The 16967-nt window shown below is 39.4% G+C and overlaps 2 protein-coding genes and 1 pseudogene across 10 annotated transcripts in view; 1 reads left to right on the top strand and 2 right to left on the bottom strand.

Annotated features, from left to right (window-relative positions):
- The window catches only part of CAB39L (calcium binding protein 39 like), a 136802-nt gene extending 126546 nt beyond the window's left edge, over positions 1-10256 (bottom strand). For 3 of the 4 annotated variants that reach the window (XM_010363840.2, XM_030922453.1, XM_030922451.1), the window contains exon 1: positions 10122-10256. The gene's annotated coding sequence lies outside the window, so the exon portion shown is untranslated. Of the gene's footprint in view, positions 1-5671; positions 5796-10121 lie in introns of those variants that run through there. The other variant, XM_030922449.1, reaches the window with a different exon arrangement.
- Positions 6960-7059, bottom strand: LOC115894698 (annotated as a pseudogene).
- Positions 10151-16967, top strand: part of SETDB2 (SET domain bifurcated histone lysine methyltransferase 2) — a 51999-nt gene continuing 45182 nt past the window's right edge. For 2 of the 6 annotated variants that reach the window (XM_030922448.1, XM_010363837.2), the window contains exons 1-2: positions 10872-10999; positions 15949-16306. In XM_030922448.1, the coding sequence (XP_030778308.1) occupies positions 16291-16306 (16 nt within the window). In that variant the 5' untranslated portion in view covers positions 10872-10999; positions 15949-16290. Of the gene's footprint in view, positions 10271-10370; positions 10388-10420; positions 11000-15948; positions 16307-16967 lie in introns of those variants that run through there. The other 4 variants (XM_030922445.1, XM_030922446.1, XM_030922444.1 and 1 more) reach the window with 4 other exon arrangements.

Below are 16967 nucleotides of genomic sequence, written 5' to 3'. Positions count from 1 at the left end.
TAAATGTTTGTCAATGCCCTGAATTCTTGAAGGGTAGTTTGGTGAGGTAGGAATTATTTTATTTATTTGAATAAATACTTTCTTAATACCTGACATAAAATGTTGCCACCAAAAATCCAATCTGATTTTCTTTGCAAGTGATCTGCTTTTTATTTCCCTCATAAATGCAAAAAGGGTTTATTTTTTAAAATTCAGCAATTTTACAGGACCACATCTCAACGTTAACTGTTGTGGGTTAATTTCTCCAGGTTTACAGGGTGGCTTTCAACATATGTTACATTTAAACCTACTTTAATGTTAAGCGTTCTTGAATTATATTCCTAATAGCTGTTCTGGTCCATTGCTTTGGCTTACTTTATGTGTAAAATAAGTAACATAAAATTTACTGTTTTAAAGTATTCAATAAGTGGCATTAAGTATATTCAGTGTTACATAAACATCACCACAATCCTTTGGCTTACATTTGGGGAACTCCATTTATATTTATTCTGGCTCTCTTTGCCAGTCTTGTCACCTCTTGACTCCTTTTAAAAAATCTTTTTATTTTCTTCATTTTTCTATTTTTCTTATTGTACTTTCTGCGATGTATATGCTCTCTTGGTTTCTTTCTAATGTAATTACCATTTTAAACTGTCTCCTTTTTCTTAATCTTTTATTGAGTTTTGTCTGCTCTCATTGCACCATAGAAGGTCTAGCCATCTCACTTTGTTTTTTTCCCCTGAAAACATGGAAAATGGTGAATTTTATTTACTTTTTTATAGTTTCAAGTTTTCTTTTAGATTTGGGGGTACATGTGCAGGTTTGTTACATGGGTATACTGTGTAATGATGAAGTCTGGAGTGTGACTGATCCTGTCATCCAGGTACTGGGCATTGTACTCAACAGTTAGTTTTTCAACCCTTATTGCATTCCTTCCCTGCATAGTATTCCACGGTTTATATGTAACCAGTCCATCCCCGATGGACACACAGGTTGATTCCACATCTTTGCTATTGTGACTAGCACTATGATGAACATATGAGTGCATGTATCTTTTTGGTAGAACAGTTTCTTTTGGATATACACCCAAAAATGGGATTGCTGGTCAAATGGTAGTTCTGAGTTCTTTGAGAAACCTTCAAACTGATTTCCACAGTGGCTGAACTAATTTACAATGCCACCAACCGTGTGTAAGTGTTCCTTTTTCTCTGCAGCCTCGCCCACATATATTGTTTTTTGACTTTTTAATAACAGCCATTCTGACTGGTGCGAGATGATGTCTCATTAAGGTTTTGATTTGCATTTCTCTGGTGATTAGTGATGTGGAACATTTTTTCATCTGTTTATTGGCTACTTGTTCTTTTGAGAAGTATCTGTTGATGTCTTTTGACCACTTTTTAATGGGGTTTCTTTTTTTGCTTGTTAACTTCCTTATAGATTCTGGATATTAGACCTTTGTCAGATGCATAGTTTGCAAACATTTTCTCCTATTCTATAGGTTATCTGTTTGCTCTGTTAATAGTTTCTTTTACTGTGCAGAAGTTCTTTAGTTTAATTAGGTCCTACTTGTCAACTTTTGTTTTTGTTGCAATTGCTTTTGAGGACTTAGTCAAAAATTCTTTCCCAAGGCTGATGCCCAGAATGTTTCCTAGATTTTTTTCCTAGGATTCTTACAGTTTGAGTTCTTAAATTTAAATCTTTAATCTATCTTGAATTGATTTTTGTATGTGGTGTAGGGTAGAAGTCCAGTTTTAGTCTTCCACGCATGGCTAGCCAGTTATCCCAGCACCATTTCTTGAATAGGAAGTTCTTTCTCCGTTGCTTCCTTTTGTCAATTTTGTTGACAATCAGATGGCTGTGGGTGTACAGCTCTATTTCCGGGTTCTCTATCCTGCTCCATTGGCCTATATGTCTGTTTTTGTACCAGTACCATGCTGTTTTGGTTACTGTAGCCTCAAGGTATAGTTTGAAACAATCTACACATTCAACAGCACTGCATGTGTAGATTGTTTCGGGCAGTATGGCAATTTTAATGATATTGATTCTTCCAATCTATGAACATGGAGTGTTTTTCCATTTCTTTGTGTCATCAATGATTTCTTTCAGCAGTGTCTTATAGTTCTTGTATAGATCTTTCATCTCCTTGGTTAGAGGTATTCCTAGGCAGAGTGAGTGTGTGTGTGTGTGTGTGTGTGTGTGTGTGTGTGTGTGTGTGTGTGTGTATGGCTATCGTAAACAGGACTGCATTCTTGATTTGGCTCTCAGCTCCAACATTATTGGTGTAGAAACGCTACCAATTTTTGCACAGTTTGTATCCTGAAACTTACTGAAGTTATCAGTTCCAAGAGCCTTTGGTGAAGTCTTTAGGGTTTTCCAGGTATACAATCAGACCATCAGCGAAGATAGTCTGACTTCTTTTCCTATGTAGATGCCTTTTGTTTCTCTTGCCTGATTGCTCTGGCTAGAACTTCCTACCTATCTCATGTCTGAGCTATTCTTATTTCTGATTTATGTGGTTCTTTCAAAGATTTCATCTTTTCCTTAAATTCTCTTAGCTTATTCTGAAATATTTAGATTGTCATTTCATCTGCTTTGTGGCCACATTTTTGGGGTATGTTTTCATAATCTTATGTAATGTTTTATGGCTTATTTTGATAATTTTCTTATAATAATTTAGTATATATTCCATTTTGCCATATATTTATATAACTATATACTAAAAGGAGGTTCCAGGCTAGGTACCGTGGCTTATGCCTATAATGCTAGCACTTCGGGAAGCCAAGGCAGGAGGATCACTTGAGTCCAGGAGTTTGAGACCAGCCTGGATAACATAGAGAGATGCCATCTCTACAAAAAATTAGCCAGGCATGGTGGCACGTATCTATAGTGTCAGCTACTCTTTAGGCTGAGGAGGTAGGTTCACTTGAGCCTGGGGGTCAAGGCTGTAGCAAGCTGTGATCATGCCACTGTATTCCAACCTGGGAAACACAGCAAGATCCCATCTCTAAAGAAAATAAAAAGGAGGTTCCTATGTTACTGTATGGACATGCTGGAGTTTTAAAAAAAAATTTATTTCTTAGTGGAATCTGGTTGTTTCCAGTTTTGGCCAATTACAAATAAAATTGCTATAAATATTTGCAGAACAGCCAATATAGGTTTTCATTTCACTTTTCATCAGAGAAGCACAATCATCAAAGGGGAAATCAAAACTACAATGAGGCCGGGCGCGGTGGCTCAAGCCTGTAATCCCAGCACTTTGGGAGGCCGAGACGGGCGGATCACCAGGTCAGGAGATCGAGACCATCCTGGCTAACACGGTGAAACCCCATCTCTACTAAAAAAAACTACAGAAAACTAGCCGGGCGAGGTGGCGGCGCCTGTAGTCCCAGCTACCCGGGAGGCTGAGGCAGGAGAATGGCGTGAACCTGGGAGGCAGAGCTTGCAGTGAGCTGAGATCCAGCCACAGCACTCCAGCCTGGGTGACAGAGCGAGACTCCGTCTCAAAAAAAAAAAAAAAAAACTACAATGAGATACCCCTCCATACCTCATATAAAGGCTAAAAATTTTAACTGATAATGCCAAGTGCCGACAAGGATGAAAAACTACTGGAACTCTCTTATCTTGCTGGTAGATTTCAATCTAGAGTGGGCTTGCTAGATCATGTGATAAGGATATGTTTAGTTTTATAACAAACTGTCAAATTGTCTTCTAGGTGGCTGTACTATTTGCAGTCTCACCAGCAAGACTAAGGTTCCTCCTTGTTTTGTATCCTTGCCAGGAAATGTATTGTTTGTTTTGACATTCTGAGTAACAGGTTGTGTACTAGTATCTCACTGTGGTTTTAATTTGCGTTTTTCCAATGATGGTGGTTTTAATTTGCATTTTCCCAATGACTATTCTATACTTTTTTCATTTAACACAAAATGGTAACCACTTTCCTATGACATTCAGTAGTCTATGCCACTACCCTTTGAAAACGTTCCTTTTAAAAGACTGAAAAATATAATGATGGGATGTGTCATAATTTATAAAACCATTCTTCTACCATTAGATATGTTATTTCCAATTTTTCACAAGTACAAAATTACACTGTGATGATAAAGCTTTGATTCTATCTCTACTTCCTTACAAGTTTCTTAGAAAAGGTCAAAAGGTATATGAACTTTTGTTTCTTGATGCATTTTGACAAACTGCTTTCTAAAAAAGTTATACAAGTGTAGTTTTGTACAAACAGTGACTAAGGATTTCTATCTCCCTATATCACATACTATATTATTTTATAGAGGTTTAAGAAATAATTTCATTATTTCTTTAATTACAATTGTTTTTCATGTAAGCCATTTGTTCTTGTTATCATAAGCATATTTATGTATTTTGTTCATTTTCTATCAGGGTATTGATGTTTTTATTTGCTGATTTCTAAGAGATGAGCACATTCTCCAAAGGTATAGATTACACTTTTCATGTAAAGCCTAATAGGCCTACTCTGGCAGCTTCTCACTCCATTCTTTATTCAACTTGAAATATACTTCAAATGAGCAAACATTTATCAAATGTCAACTGCATACACTTTGTTAGACTCCAGAAGGAGTCCTGCCTCCCAAGGAGTTATTTTGTTTCTCACATTATAAAATATGCATACATTAAGAATTTGAGTACAGCAAACCCTTGAACAATGGGGATTAGAGGTACACTCCCTAGCCCATGCAGTCTCCTGCTCCCCCAATAACTAATAGCCTACTGTTGACTAGAAGCCTTACTGATAACATAAAGAATCTATTAACACATTTTGCATTTTGCAAAATATAGAACATTTTCCCATCTGCAGGTGTAGCCGCAGCTTCATGAATTTTCTTTTTTCTTTTTTTTTTTTTTTTTTTTTTTTTTACAATGATCCTTATGTTGGATTCATTTATCTTGAAATGGCAGGCAAAAGCAGCTTCGGACCTTAATCTACAGTACATATGAAGCACTTAAACTGTTTCTTTTAATGTCATGACTTTTCTCTGCTTCCTGCAGGGACTTCCAGCATCACTAGAGGTACTTTGTATGGGTCCCATGGTGTTATTCAAGGTTTATGGTATTGCACTAATCATGAAAAATACATGAGAACGGCAAGATCACTTTACACTGCCATGCACAATTTACTGGAGAGATGAGCTGCTCACATGGAGATGATCAGCATCACAGGGCTTTTCAAGCAGATACTCACAGCACTTCACTTCACTACAATAGCAACCAGAGAGACCTACAAAATTATTACGGTAGTACAGTAAGTACCACAGTCATTTACCATGTACTGCAGTCATTTATGCAGTTATGGTTTCATACTGCATCCTTACACTTTACATTTCCCTCCACTACTAATGGTGCCAAGTACAATCTGCATTTGTGTAAGTTTTGGTAAATTTTAATTTTTTTATAAGAGATTTGTGTATATTTTATGGTAGTAAATAAAATACACCAATATCTACATATATTTTATGCATTCATATCTTTTTCTTAATTTTTTCAATATTTCTAGGCTACATGGCTCATCTGTGAGTTTTTTCAAACTGTCACAAATCTCCAAAAAAAATTTCCAACATATTTAATGAAAAAATGTTGTGTATAAGAGGACCCAAATAGGTCAAACCCATGCTGTTCAAGGGTCAACTGTATCGAGTAAAAAAAGACTGTGATTGAATGAAACCTGTCTATATTTCAAGGAGGCGGTCAGGTGCAGTGGCTCGTGCCTGTAATTCCAGCACGTTGGGAGATGGAAGTGGGAGGATCACTTGAGCCCAAGAGATCAAGACCAGCTCAACACAGGGAGACCCTGTCCCTACAAAAAAAAAAAAACAAAAATTTTTTTTTAATTGGCTGAGCATAGTGGCACACATCTGTGGTCCCAGCTACTAGGGAGGCTGAGGTGGGAAGATCACTTGAGCCCAGGAAGTCAAAGCTGCAGTGAGCCAAGATCGCATCACTGCACTCCAACCTAGGTGACAGGGAGACTTTGCCTCAAAAACAAACAAAAAGGAGGAAGCTGTTGATCTAAGCCTCAGTTACTTTCAAAAGAATGTGGTCTGGACACAGTGGCTCATGCCTGTAATCCCAGCACTTTGGGAGGCTGGGTAGATCACCTGAGGCCAGGAGTTCGAGACCAGCCTGGCCAACATGGTGAAACCTGTCTCTACTAAAAATAAAAAGATTAGCCGGGCACAGTGGTGGGTGACTGTAACCCAGTTACTCAGGACGCTGAGGCAGAAGAATTGCTTGAACCCAGAAGGCAGAGGGTGCAGTGAGCTGTGATTGCACCGTTGCACCCCAGCCTGGGCAACAGAGCGAGACCATGTTTCAAAAAAAAAAAAAAAGTGATTTTTGGCTGTGGGAACCATTTCTACAGAGAGAAACGCAAAGTACAAAGTAGGCCCCAGGACTGCAAGTAACAATATAGGCCACAAGCACAGTATTTGAAAGGCACAAGTTACCCTCCTCTCTCCACAATATAACTGTCAGGAACCTAATAGAACAATTAAAAGCTCATGAAATCCTAATAGCAGTGATATAACTGTTACTTAAAAGTTTTTCCTGTGACAATGTAAAAATGACCTTTAAAAAATTAAGGTAGTGAAATAAAATCCTACTCCTACTACCACTTGCAAATATTGGGTCCCCTACCATAACACATTTTACCCTTCAATTTAAGCATGTACTATAAAACAGTAGGATGTGAAGCAGTCATCTTGGTCCACAAGATACAGCTGCATTAAGAATGGCAGAGCAATATGCTAGGGGCATGGGCCCCTGACAACCGTGTGTAGGAAAGCCACCTGATCAGCTCATATTTTTCCATTGGAAAAAATTGTATTAAGGCCACAATTATTTTTAAATTTCTCCATCACAGTAGCCAAACCTCTATCTTAAGTAACAGAAATTCCAAACTGAGGAATGTGGGCTTTGTGAATAATACAATGTCATATAAAATGTTTGGTTTTTTAAATACAGAATGCTTTGCAAATTTGCATGTAATCTTTGCAGAGGAGCCATGCTAATCTCTGTATAGTTCCAATTTTAGTGTATTTGCCGCTAAGGGAGTACTAAGATTTTTTTTTTTTTTAATTTCCTGGCTCCTAGAAATAATAAAATGTTTTTTATTTTAAAACTTTTTTTTTTTTTTGAGACAGAGTCTAGTTCTGTGTGCAGTGGCACAATTACGGCTCCCTGCAGTCTCAACCTCCTGGGCTGAGGTGATCCTACCTCAGACTCCTAAGAAGCTGGGACTGCAGGCACATGCCTCCATGCCTGGCTAACCTTTTGTATTTTTGGTAAAGACAGCATTTTACCACGGTGCCCAGCTGGTCTCTATCTCCGGGGCCCGAGCAATCCCCCAGCCTGGGCCTCCAAACTGCAAGGATTACAAGTGTGAGCCACCACGCCTGGCCTAAAATGTTTTTTTAAAAAAGTAAAATAGAAGCTAAATTAAGGCAGTGACCGTGAGAGTAGAAAGATGAAAAGGAAAGGCATTTTGGAGACTGAAGCTACCCAGCTGGACAACAGAAAAAGGTAAGGATTTGAAGTTTTAAATCTTAACCACATAGAAGATGACTGTACCCACTTTGGGAGGCCGAAGTGGGCGGATCACTTGAGGTCAGGAGTTCGAGACCAGCCTGGCCAACATGGTGAAACCCTGTCTACACTAAAAACACAAAAATTAGCTGAGTGTGGTGGCGCACACCTGTGGTCCCAGCTACAGGCACAAGAATCACTTGAACCTGGGAGGCAGAGGTTGCAGTGAGCTGAGATCACACCACTGCATACTCTAGCGTGGACAACAACAGAGCATGACTCTGTCTCCAGAAAAAAAAAAAAAAAGATTTTATGTGCCTTCAAGAAAACAATAGCAAATAGAGCATTATCGCTTGAGGACTCACCTTAGTTATCTAAATTTTCTGCCTTTAAAATTTTTTTGTAAAGACCAAGGATTACGAACCTATCCTTAACATTATTTGTATGTTTAAATTGGATACAATAATAAATTTAATCCAAATTGAAAGTCAAGTTTTCCAGGAAGCAGATTCAACAATTATTTTTCAATTAGGCTAAAAAAAAAACAAAAGGTATATCCACACCTCCCAATTACTGCATTCTTTTACTGACTCATTGAACAATTATATTATCTAATATATGAAGTGAATGAGATACCAATGTTTTAGCATTTGTATCTAAATGCTAAACAGCATTATTATTTAGTACTGACCTCCTACTGTTATTGATGTTTCTTACCCAGAATCTTTTAGCTGATCTTGATAACTTTTCCTGACATGTACTTTAGCTACCAAATCAACACCACTTTATCGATACCTGAATTCTTGCAACTTAGGTTTTATAAGGTTCTTCAATAAAAAAAGGAATTAAAATTTTGTTTTATATTTATTTTTGAGTTTGGGATCTCACTCTATTGCCCAGGCTGAGTGCAGTGGTTGGCTCCCTGCAGCCTCAAACTCTCATTTCCGCCTCCTCAGTAGCTAGGACAATAGGCACATGCCACCACACCCAGCTATTTTTTGGCTTTTATTGTAGACATGGGTCTTGCTGTTCCCCAGGCTGGTCTCAAACCCCTGGCCTTAAGGAATCCTCCCTCCTTAGCCTCCTAAAGCACTGGGATTACAGGCATTAAGCCATGGAGTCCTGCCCAAAATTAATTTTAAATTCATCAGTTAGGCCCAGTGCAGTAGCTCACACCTGTAATCCCAGCACTTTGGGAGGCTGAGGGTGGCAGATCGCCTAAGGTCAGGAGTTCAAGACCAGCCTGGCCAACATGGTGAAACCCCATCTCTACTAAAAATACAAAAATTAGCTGGGCAGGGTGGCTGGTGTCTGTAGTCCCAGCTACTCAGGAGGTTGAAGCAGGAGAATCGCTTGAACCAGGGAGGCAGAGGTTGCAGTGAGCGGAGATTGCACCATTACACTTTGCACTCCAGCCTGGGCGACAAAAACAAACAAACATCAATTATTTTGCTGTTTGTTTTGTTTTTTGGTATTCCTGATGGGAGATGTCTTTATCATGTATTGTTGATTCGGTTGTTCATCAGTTAATGCTGAATAACTGAAATCTAAGCTCAAGGCAATACTATATCGGCTTTCTTTTCATGCAAGTCAAAATGCTGAAATCTACCACAAAATACTGGCCTTTCATCAGCTTGCTCTTCAGATTCAATACATTTTCCCCTCAAATGAAAGGCAATGCATGCCGTCCACTACAATGCAAAAAAAAAAAAAAAAAAAAAGGGAGGAAGGAAAACAAGGTTAAGTCCTGTCTTCTTCCTCCCACCCAAAAAGAGCTCAGAAATTAAGGTGCTTTCCCTAACAAAGCCTCCTCCTGCTCCATGAAGTGACCAAGCATGTCATGGCAGACCCAGAGATTTATAACATATCGTTATCGCGGAAATCAAGATTTGACAAAATTCTTCCTTCATGTCCCGTTCCGCAAGACCACCACTTTCTAGCTTAAAACGAAGAAAAAAAAAAGACAGCTGCAGGAATGCTTGGCTGCCCGCTAAAGATCAATCTTGCCCAAACGCAGAACTTGACCCCCACTATTACCAAAGGACAGTCTCAAAGAGTAACCCCCGCGAAGAGCAAACAGTTTAGCAGCCGCTCCCTCGAAAATGACGGAAGAGGAGGTCTCTTTTGAACCTGAGAATAGTAGTGAGGCACTCCCCTTCCATTACTAGCTTTGCTTCTTTCTCAATCAGGCAGTTCATCAGCTAGTCTCCTTTGTCAAAGGGGGTTGATGGCCAGAATCTTTGTGAGACAAAGATTACTAAAGAGCTCCCCGGAACCAACGAATGAATGTTAAGGCATCAAAGACCCCGCCCAGCCCCCACAACGACCAACCAAAACCTGGGATCCCTACTATTACCACCATCACAACCACCACCACCACCACCACTCCTCGCTCTCTCTAGCCAGGGATGAGACTCAGGCCCAGGAAGGAAACCTATCCTTTCCGCAAGTGAGAAGGCGCTGGGTCTCCTCCCTTAGGCCTCTCCTCTACCCCAGTGTTCTTTCCGGATCCCTCCACTACGGCGAGACGCTATTTCAACCCCCAAGAAGCCCAGTCCCAGCCACACACAAAATGGCAGCCCCACACCTACCGGAGGAAACAGCTGCGCCACCACTCCAGTGATGCCGGCCTCTCGACTACGAGTAACTCCATTGGCCCAGATAGAGAGCGCGAGACAAGCCGAGAGCGCTAGCAGCCAAACGAGAGGCGGCGCGCTCGGGCGCCACTGCGGTGCCAGCGGTAAGCGCGCCGAGTCTCTGAGGCGTGAACCAGTAGGGAGTGCGACCAATCAATGGGCTCCAGGCTGGGTGGTGGGACGGCCGGCGTCCGACTCCTCCCATGTAGTGATCGCTTTAGGTGGGTAGGCCTGGTCCCCGGCGGAGGTTCCGCCGTGCCTTATCCCCGGTGGAGGCGAGGTGGGACTGTTGTGGTTGAGGTGAAGGCTAGTAAATGGTGAAGTACTTCCCGGCCAGAGGGCACCCGCGCTCGGGAGGTCTGGGCGGCTTGGCGTCAGAGGAGAGTCCCACCCGCGGAGGAACCGAGCCTCGCCAACGGAGCTGGCAGAGCTCACTCCTCAGGTCAGGCGGGCAGCGTAGAAAACGCAGCGGAGCCAAGTGAAACCAAGGCACCGCCGTGGGTGACCCCCGACAGTTCCTCTAGCCGGGCGGTCGGAGGACCTGACAACGCCGCGGAGCCCTTGGCCGCCCGAGCAGGGGCTAGACCCCAGCCCTTGCAGCCTCCCTTCTCCCGGCACCCAAGTACAGTCCTGGCTGCAGAAGGGGCCGCGGGCGCACTGAGTTCTCAACCTCCATTTCAGCCTGCCTGTCTGTCTGTCTCAGGGTGCAGCCTTTATGAGGTGATTCCTAAGCTGCTGGGAACGTGAGGCTGTCAAAGGGGCGGCAGGAAACGGACAGCAGTATAAAACCCAGGAGCAGAACTTGAAGGTTTAACCACTAGCCCATTTCACAGGTAAGATTACACGAGCCCTTAAATACAGCAAGTTCAGTCATTCATCCAAGATAACTGAGTTCAGATTAGATAGTAACACTTCTAACTCGCTATCAGCCACAGCCCAATAAGTAAGTAAGGAAAGATATGTAAGTAACTGTGCTCTTTGGCATGTGGAAAGCTGCAGTGAGCTCTGTAAATATTAACGCATGAGGCCAAAGAAAGTAACTTTGAAGAGGTCAAATGGAGTAACCAAAGCATAGGCTCTGAAACCATGCTGCCTGGTTCCTTATTTTGTGTCTGCCACTTACGGTATGACATGCCTTAGCTTCCTCATCAGCAAACGAGCTGCCAATTTAACTCACGTGACTGTTAGGGGGATTAAATAAGAACACGTGAAATACTTAGAAGCGTGACTAACCCGTGGTTCTGTCGTTATAATTAAAACGTAAGGAGCCGATAGGAAATGGTCAGTGTATTTTTAAAGCCTATTTTTAGAAACGAAGAGGGACCATACATTGAAGCAAAGCAGACTGGCTTAATTATTATGCCAAAATGAAAAAGAAGGGGAAAAAACTTTTTTAAGCCCATTTACTCTCTGAAATATTAACACCACAGTTGTCTCTGGATGATGGGATGGTGTTTAAATTTTCTCTTTCATACTTTATTGTATTTTGCAGATTTTCTCCAGGAAACATGTTTCACTTTTGCACGTTCAGTTGTTTTCAAATTTTCAGGTGTGAACGCTGTTGAGAGCTGCTAAAAAACAAAGATATGGGCCGGCGCGGTTGCTCAGGCTTGTAATCCCCACACTTTGGGAGGCTGAGGCGGGCGGATCACTTCAGGTCAGGAGTTCAAGACCAGCCTGGCCAACATGGTGAAACCCCGTCTCTACTAAAAATACAAAAATTAGCCGGGCGTGTGGTGGCGGGCCCCTGTAATCCCAGCTACTCGGGAGGCTGAGGGAGGAGAATCGCTTGAACCCGGGAGGCGGAGGCTGCAGTGAGCCGAGATCACGTCACTGCACTGCAGCCTGGGTGACAGAGCGAGACTCCGTCCCAAAAAAAACAAAGCTATGACCGTACGCGGTGGCTCACATCTGTAATCCCATCACTTTGGGAGGCCGGCGGGGCGGATCGCTTGAGTCCCGAGTTCAAGACCAACCTGGGCAATATAGTGAGACCTCATGTCTAAAAAAAAAGTAAAATAAAACTATTACTGAATGTGCTTAAGTGGAAGTATAAATTGGTAGAACCTTTCTGGAAGAGAGTTTGACAATATGCTATAAAAAGCTTTAAAATGAACAATTCCTTTTTGAACATTTATATATACTTAATTTTTAAAAATTAAGTACACTTTTATTACAAAATTGATACCTTGTAGATGAAGAACACAATCCAGATTTTGACCTTGAGTTTTTTCTTGCGTGTCAAGGTTATATTTATCTCATAGAAACAGTTGAGTAGCTTCCCGTATTTTTCCTGCTTGGAAGTTCGTATATAATAAAAATTCTCCGTTCTTTGAAAGTTTTGTAGAAGGAATGTTCCCTCACTCCTCTTCCTCCCTACTCCTGCTGGAGACTTTGGTACAGAGCTGTCAAGTGTTTTTTAATACTTACACCTTTTAATACTGTTACATATTCTATATAGGTGAATATATACGTTTGTATTTTTTTAGTGGAAAAATACCATAGTACATAATTCTGTAGCTTTATTTCTTGACATTGGTTTTGCAGCCTGTACATGTTATTTATAGGTCATTATGTTATTTATGGATCGTTTCTTTTAGCTGCTGCATAGCGTTCCAGTGTATGACTGAATTGATCTGTTAATATAAAATATTTCTCTTTGTCTCTTTTACTGGTCTTTTTGTTAAATCCTATTTTGTTTGATGTGTGCTGTATAGCACATTTTATTGCCATTCTCTTGAGAACATTAGGTTTCCAGTTTTTTGCCATACAACAATGCTGCAAGGAAAATCTTTGTGTTTTCTTGTGCACATGTACTATTTGTCAAGGATATTATACGTAAAAGTGGAATTGCTTGGTTTTAAGCTGTGAGCATTTTTAGTTTTAATAGGTCTTGCTAAATTTGCCTCCAAAATACCTCTACTAATTTACACGTTCCACAGGTAGTTTATGAGAGTTAAGTTTGTCTACAGTTTCCTCCCACAAGAAGTATTTTCTGTTGGGTGCAGGGTTCTATACATTTTTTGGATTAAGCTTGTTAATTTGTCATTTAAATCCTTTATACCCTGGTTTTTTGCCCACTTTATCTGTCAGTTTCTTGATTTGTTACTTTCTTATCAAATTGTGGATCTGTGCATATTCCTTTTATTTAAATTTTGCTTTATATATTTCAGAGTGATATTTGTACATAAAAGTTCATGAATATTAAATCTTACAGTGAATTGTTCTGTCAACATTGATTTTCATATTCAACTCTTATTTAATATGAATGTTTCTTCTTATAGTTGCAGATATGTCTTTTTCCAGTCTCTTCATTTTCAGCCTTGCTGTGACATTTTGTGTAACTTAAGTGGGTCTCTTATTTTAAAATATCATATCTAGGTTTTGCTTGCCATCCAATCTGAGAGTCTGTCCTTTAATAGGTAATTCACCTTTATTGTGATTACTGACATATTTTGACCTTATTCTTGTCATTATTTAATATGCTTCTCTTTGTATCTTTTATATCTTATTTTTCCACTTGTTTTTTGAGACACAGTCTTGCTCTGTCGCCCAGGCTGGAGTACAGTGGCATGATCTTGGCTCACTGCAGCCTCCACCTCCCGGGTTCAAGCACTTTTCCTTCCTCAGCCTCCCAAGTAGCCCAGATTACAGGTGCACACCACCACACCCTGCTAATTTTTGTATTTTTAGTAGAGATGGGATTTTGCCATGTTGGCCAGGCTGATCTCAAACTCTTGACCTCAGGTGATCTGCCCACCTCAGCCTCCCAAAGTGCTGGAATCACTTTTATTTTTAACTGGGGTTAGCCCCGAGTTTTCTTTGTTCAGTTTTTTTTTTTTTAGTAGATTAACTTTACATTTCAACACAGTTCTTAAATTTATGTTTTCCTAACAAAGTGTACATTTAGTCAGTATCGATATGGCCCCTGTAAAAAGAATTTAGCATGCTTCTGCTTTGCTTTCTGTCATCTTGAAACAATCCCTTCCATCTCTCCTCCAAAAAAGAATATAGTCTCTCATTATATCTTTAAGAATTTTTTTGTTATTAAATTCAGTTTATGTTTAATATTAATGTGTTTTACTCATTTATTTGCTCACTAATGCTGCTTATACCTCAGTGCTTTCTTATAGGGTCATTTTTCATCATCAGATATTTCTTTCACAGTCTCTGAGTGACTCTTTGAATGTCTGTAAATGTCTCTTTTTTCATCTTTAGTATGGAAAGATAGCTTGGCTGGATATAGAGTTCTGGGTTCATACTGATTTTTCTTTAACATTTTGCATCTGACATTTCTGATGAGAAATCTCATTACTACTCTGATACACCTTCCTTTTAGATAGTCTACATTTTTCTGGAAACATCTAAGACTGTGGTTTTGATATTCTGAAGTTATTCACAGTTTGTCTAGTGATGTGTATTAAGAATTTTATCCTGGTTGGTACTCGGTGGATTCAGTTTGCTTATGTGTTTTCCAGTTCTGAGAAATTCTTGGTCATTATTGCCTCCTCTCCATTTTCTCAGTTTTGTGCCTCCTCTTGTTTCTTTGCTCTGGGTTCTTGGTGAATTACTCAAATCAGTCTTCCAGCTTATTAACTGGCTCTTCATGTGAGTCTGTTCTGTCATTCAGTCATCTATTGAGTTTATTTCAACAACTGTTTTTATATCCAAGATATCTAATTCACTTTTTTTCAGAATTGTATGTTATTTCGTGGATGAGATTTCCTTCTTTAGCTCAGTCTCTTTCATAGTGTAGACTTCTTCAGATGTTTGAGGACTCTTAGTTGTGCATTCATCTCCTCTGAGAGGATTCCTGCCCATAGTTTTGCTGCTGTGATTGTGGTTGCCATCATCTCTATAACTTCCCATCTGTTTCCTTTCCCCAGAAGGGCCTCACACACTTGGCCCTTAGAGAATTCCCTTTTTGTTTTCAGCATGGCTATATATATATTTTTTAAATCTCCTAACATTTCCATGGTTTGGTGTAGGAGTGGCGGAAGAATTTACTGTATCTTGTCTAACATCTTGAGAATTTAAATTGTTGATCTATTTTTGACCTGTTATTTTATGTCTAGATATATTATCCTAGGGAAATTGCCAGAGATATGTATAAAGTATATTTATTTTATCATTATTATACTAAAAATTAATCTATAAAGGAAAACAATCTAAATAATTGAATATAGAGGTTTATATTACTAATCAATATTTTATTAAAATTTAATTATTAAAATATTTAATGTACTATAATGTATGGGTTATTGACCAAAGTATGTCGTACAGCCAGTCGTATTAAAATATTAATGATGGAGGAAATACAGGAAATGTTTTTAATGAAAGATTATAAAAAATTATATATACTGCAATCCAAATTTTGTTTTAAAACTACATTCTGAAGTAATAACAATAATTGCCAATATTCCTTGAATCTTTCATATGTCAGGCACTATACTATGTAATTAAGTCTTGTCCTCAGGACAACCTGTGAGGTAGTTAGTATTATCCCCTTTTTAAAAGTTTTTATAAAAGACTTACAAAATGGAGATGGTTTAATTGTCAGTAATGTAAATACTAACAAATATATTAAATATGGGTGATAGGATTGGTTGGGCCTTCTCTAATATTTCTAATTTCGATACTTTACATATTTTTTCCAGATAACATGTTTTTTGTAATGGTTCATGCTGTTTTAGAAGATCAAGCTGTTATAGCAATATCTTACTTCCTTATATATCTATAGTCCTTTACAAATATGCACTATTTTTTATTGTTTTCCTTACAGAATATTTCATCCATTTGTGGACCAAAAGATGGAGTTGTTTTTTATTTTTACAAAGATAATGTTCATGATCTGATACCACTACAAATGTTCACGTGATGAAGATTCATGGACTTGTCTTTTGGTTGGACTGTCACTCATTTCTGAAAGTTTCTTCAGCCACAATTTCTATTTGAAAATTCAAGTACCAAAGGATACCAGGTTTAGAATGGTATAATGATGTATTCTGTCTGAGGATTGCAAATTTTATAGAGACCACAGTTGGATTCCAGTGATATTCTCCAATCAAAGTGATTTGATAAACCTAATTTTGAAGCATTTTATATTTATAAACGACATCAAGAAATGGGAGAAAAAAATGGTAGGTTGAAGAACACATTGTTACACTTTATGTTTAAAAGTATATAGACAATGTAAGCTGACGTGGAATTGTCAGGGTTTTGCATTGCAAGGAACTTTTCTAAATTAGAGAGAATTAAGGGTTTATTCTCATATAGCCACCAATTTTGACTGTCTTTATCATTAATTGTGAAAAAAATTAACTGGATTTTGAAAACCTTTTTTTTCCTCTTTTTTTTGAGATGGAGTCTGTCACCCAGGCTGTAGTACAGTGGCGCAATCTCGGCTCACTGCAACCTCTGCCTCCCAAGATCAAGTGATCCTCCTGCCTCAGTCTCCTGAGTAGCTGGGATTACAGGCGCGTGCCACCATGCCCAGCTAATTTTTTCTATTTTTAGTGGAGACGGGGTTTCACCATGTTGGTCAGGCTGGTCTCGAACTCCTGACCTCATGATCCGCCTGCCTTGGCCTCCCAAAGTGCTAGGAGTACAGGCGTGAGCCACTGCACCTGGCCAGAATACTTTTAGTGTTACAGAAAAATTGAGAGGATTGCAGAGTTCCAGTAACCTAGTACCCAGGTTTATCTGTGATTAACATTTTACATTTGGATACTACATTTGTTACAATTAATGAACCAATATTGGCATATTATTATTAACTGAAGTCCATACATAGCGTGTTCA

This window comes from Rhinopithecus roxellana, chromosome 18 (assembly GCF_007565055.1).
Source record: "Rhinopithecus roxellana isolate Shanxi Qingling chromosome 18, ASM756505v1, whole genome shotgun sequence".
In the NCBI taxonomy this organism is placed as follows: Eukaryota; Metazoa; Chordata; class Mammalia; order Primates; family Cercopithecidae; genus Rhinopithecus; species Rhinopithecus roxellana.
The sequence above is the reverse complement of the archived record's forward strand: the minus strand, read 5'-3'. Positions and strand labels throughout refer to the sequence as shown.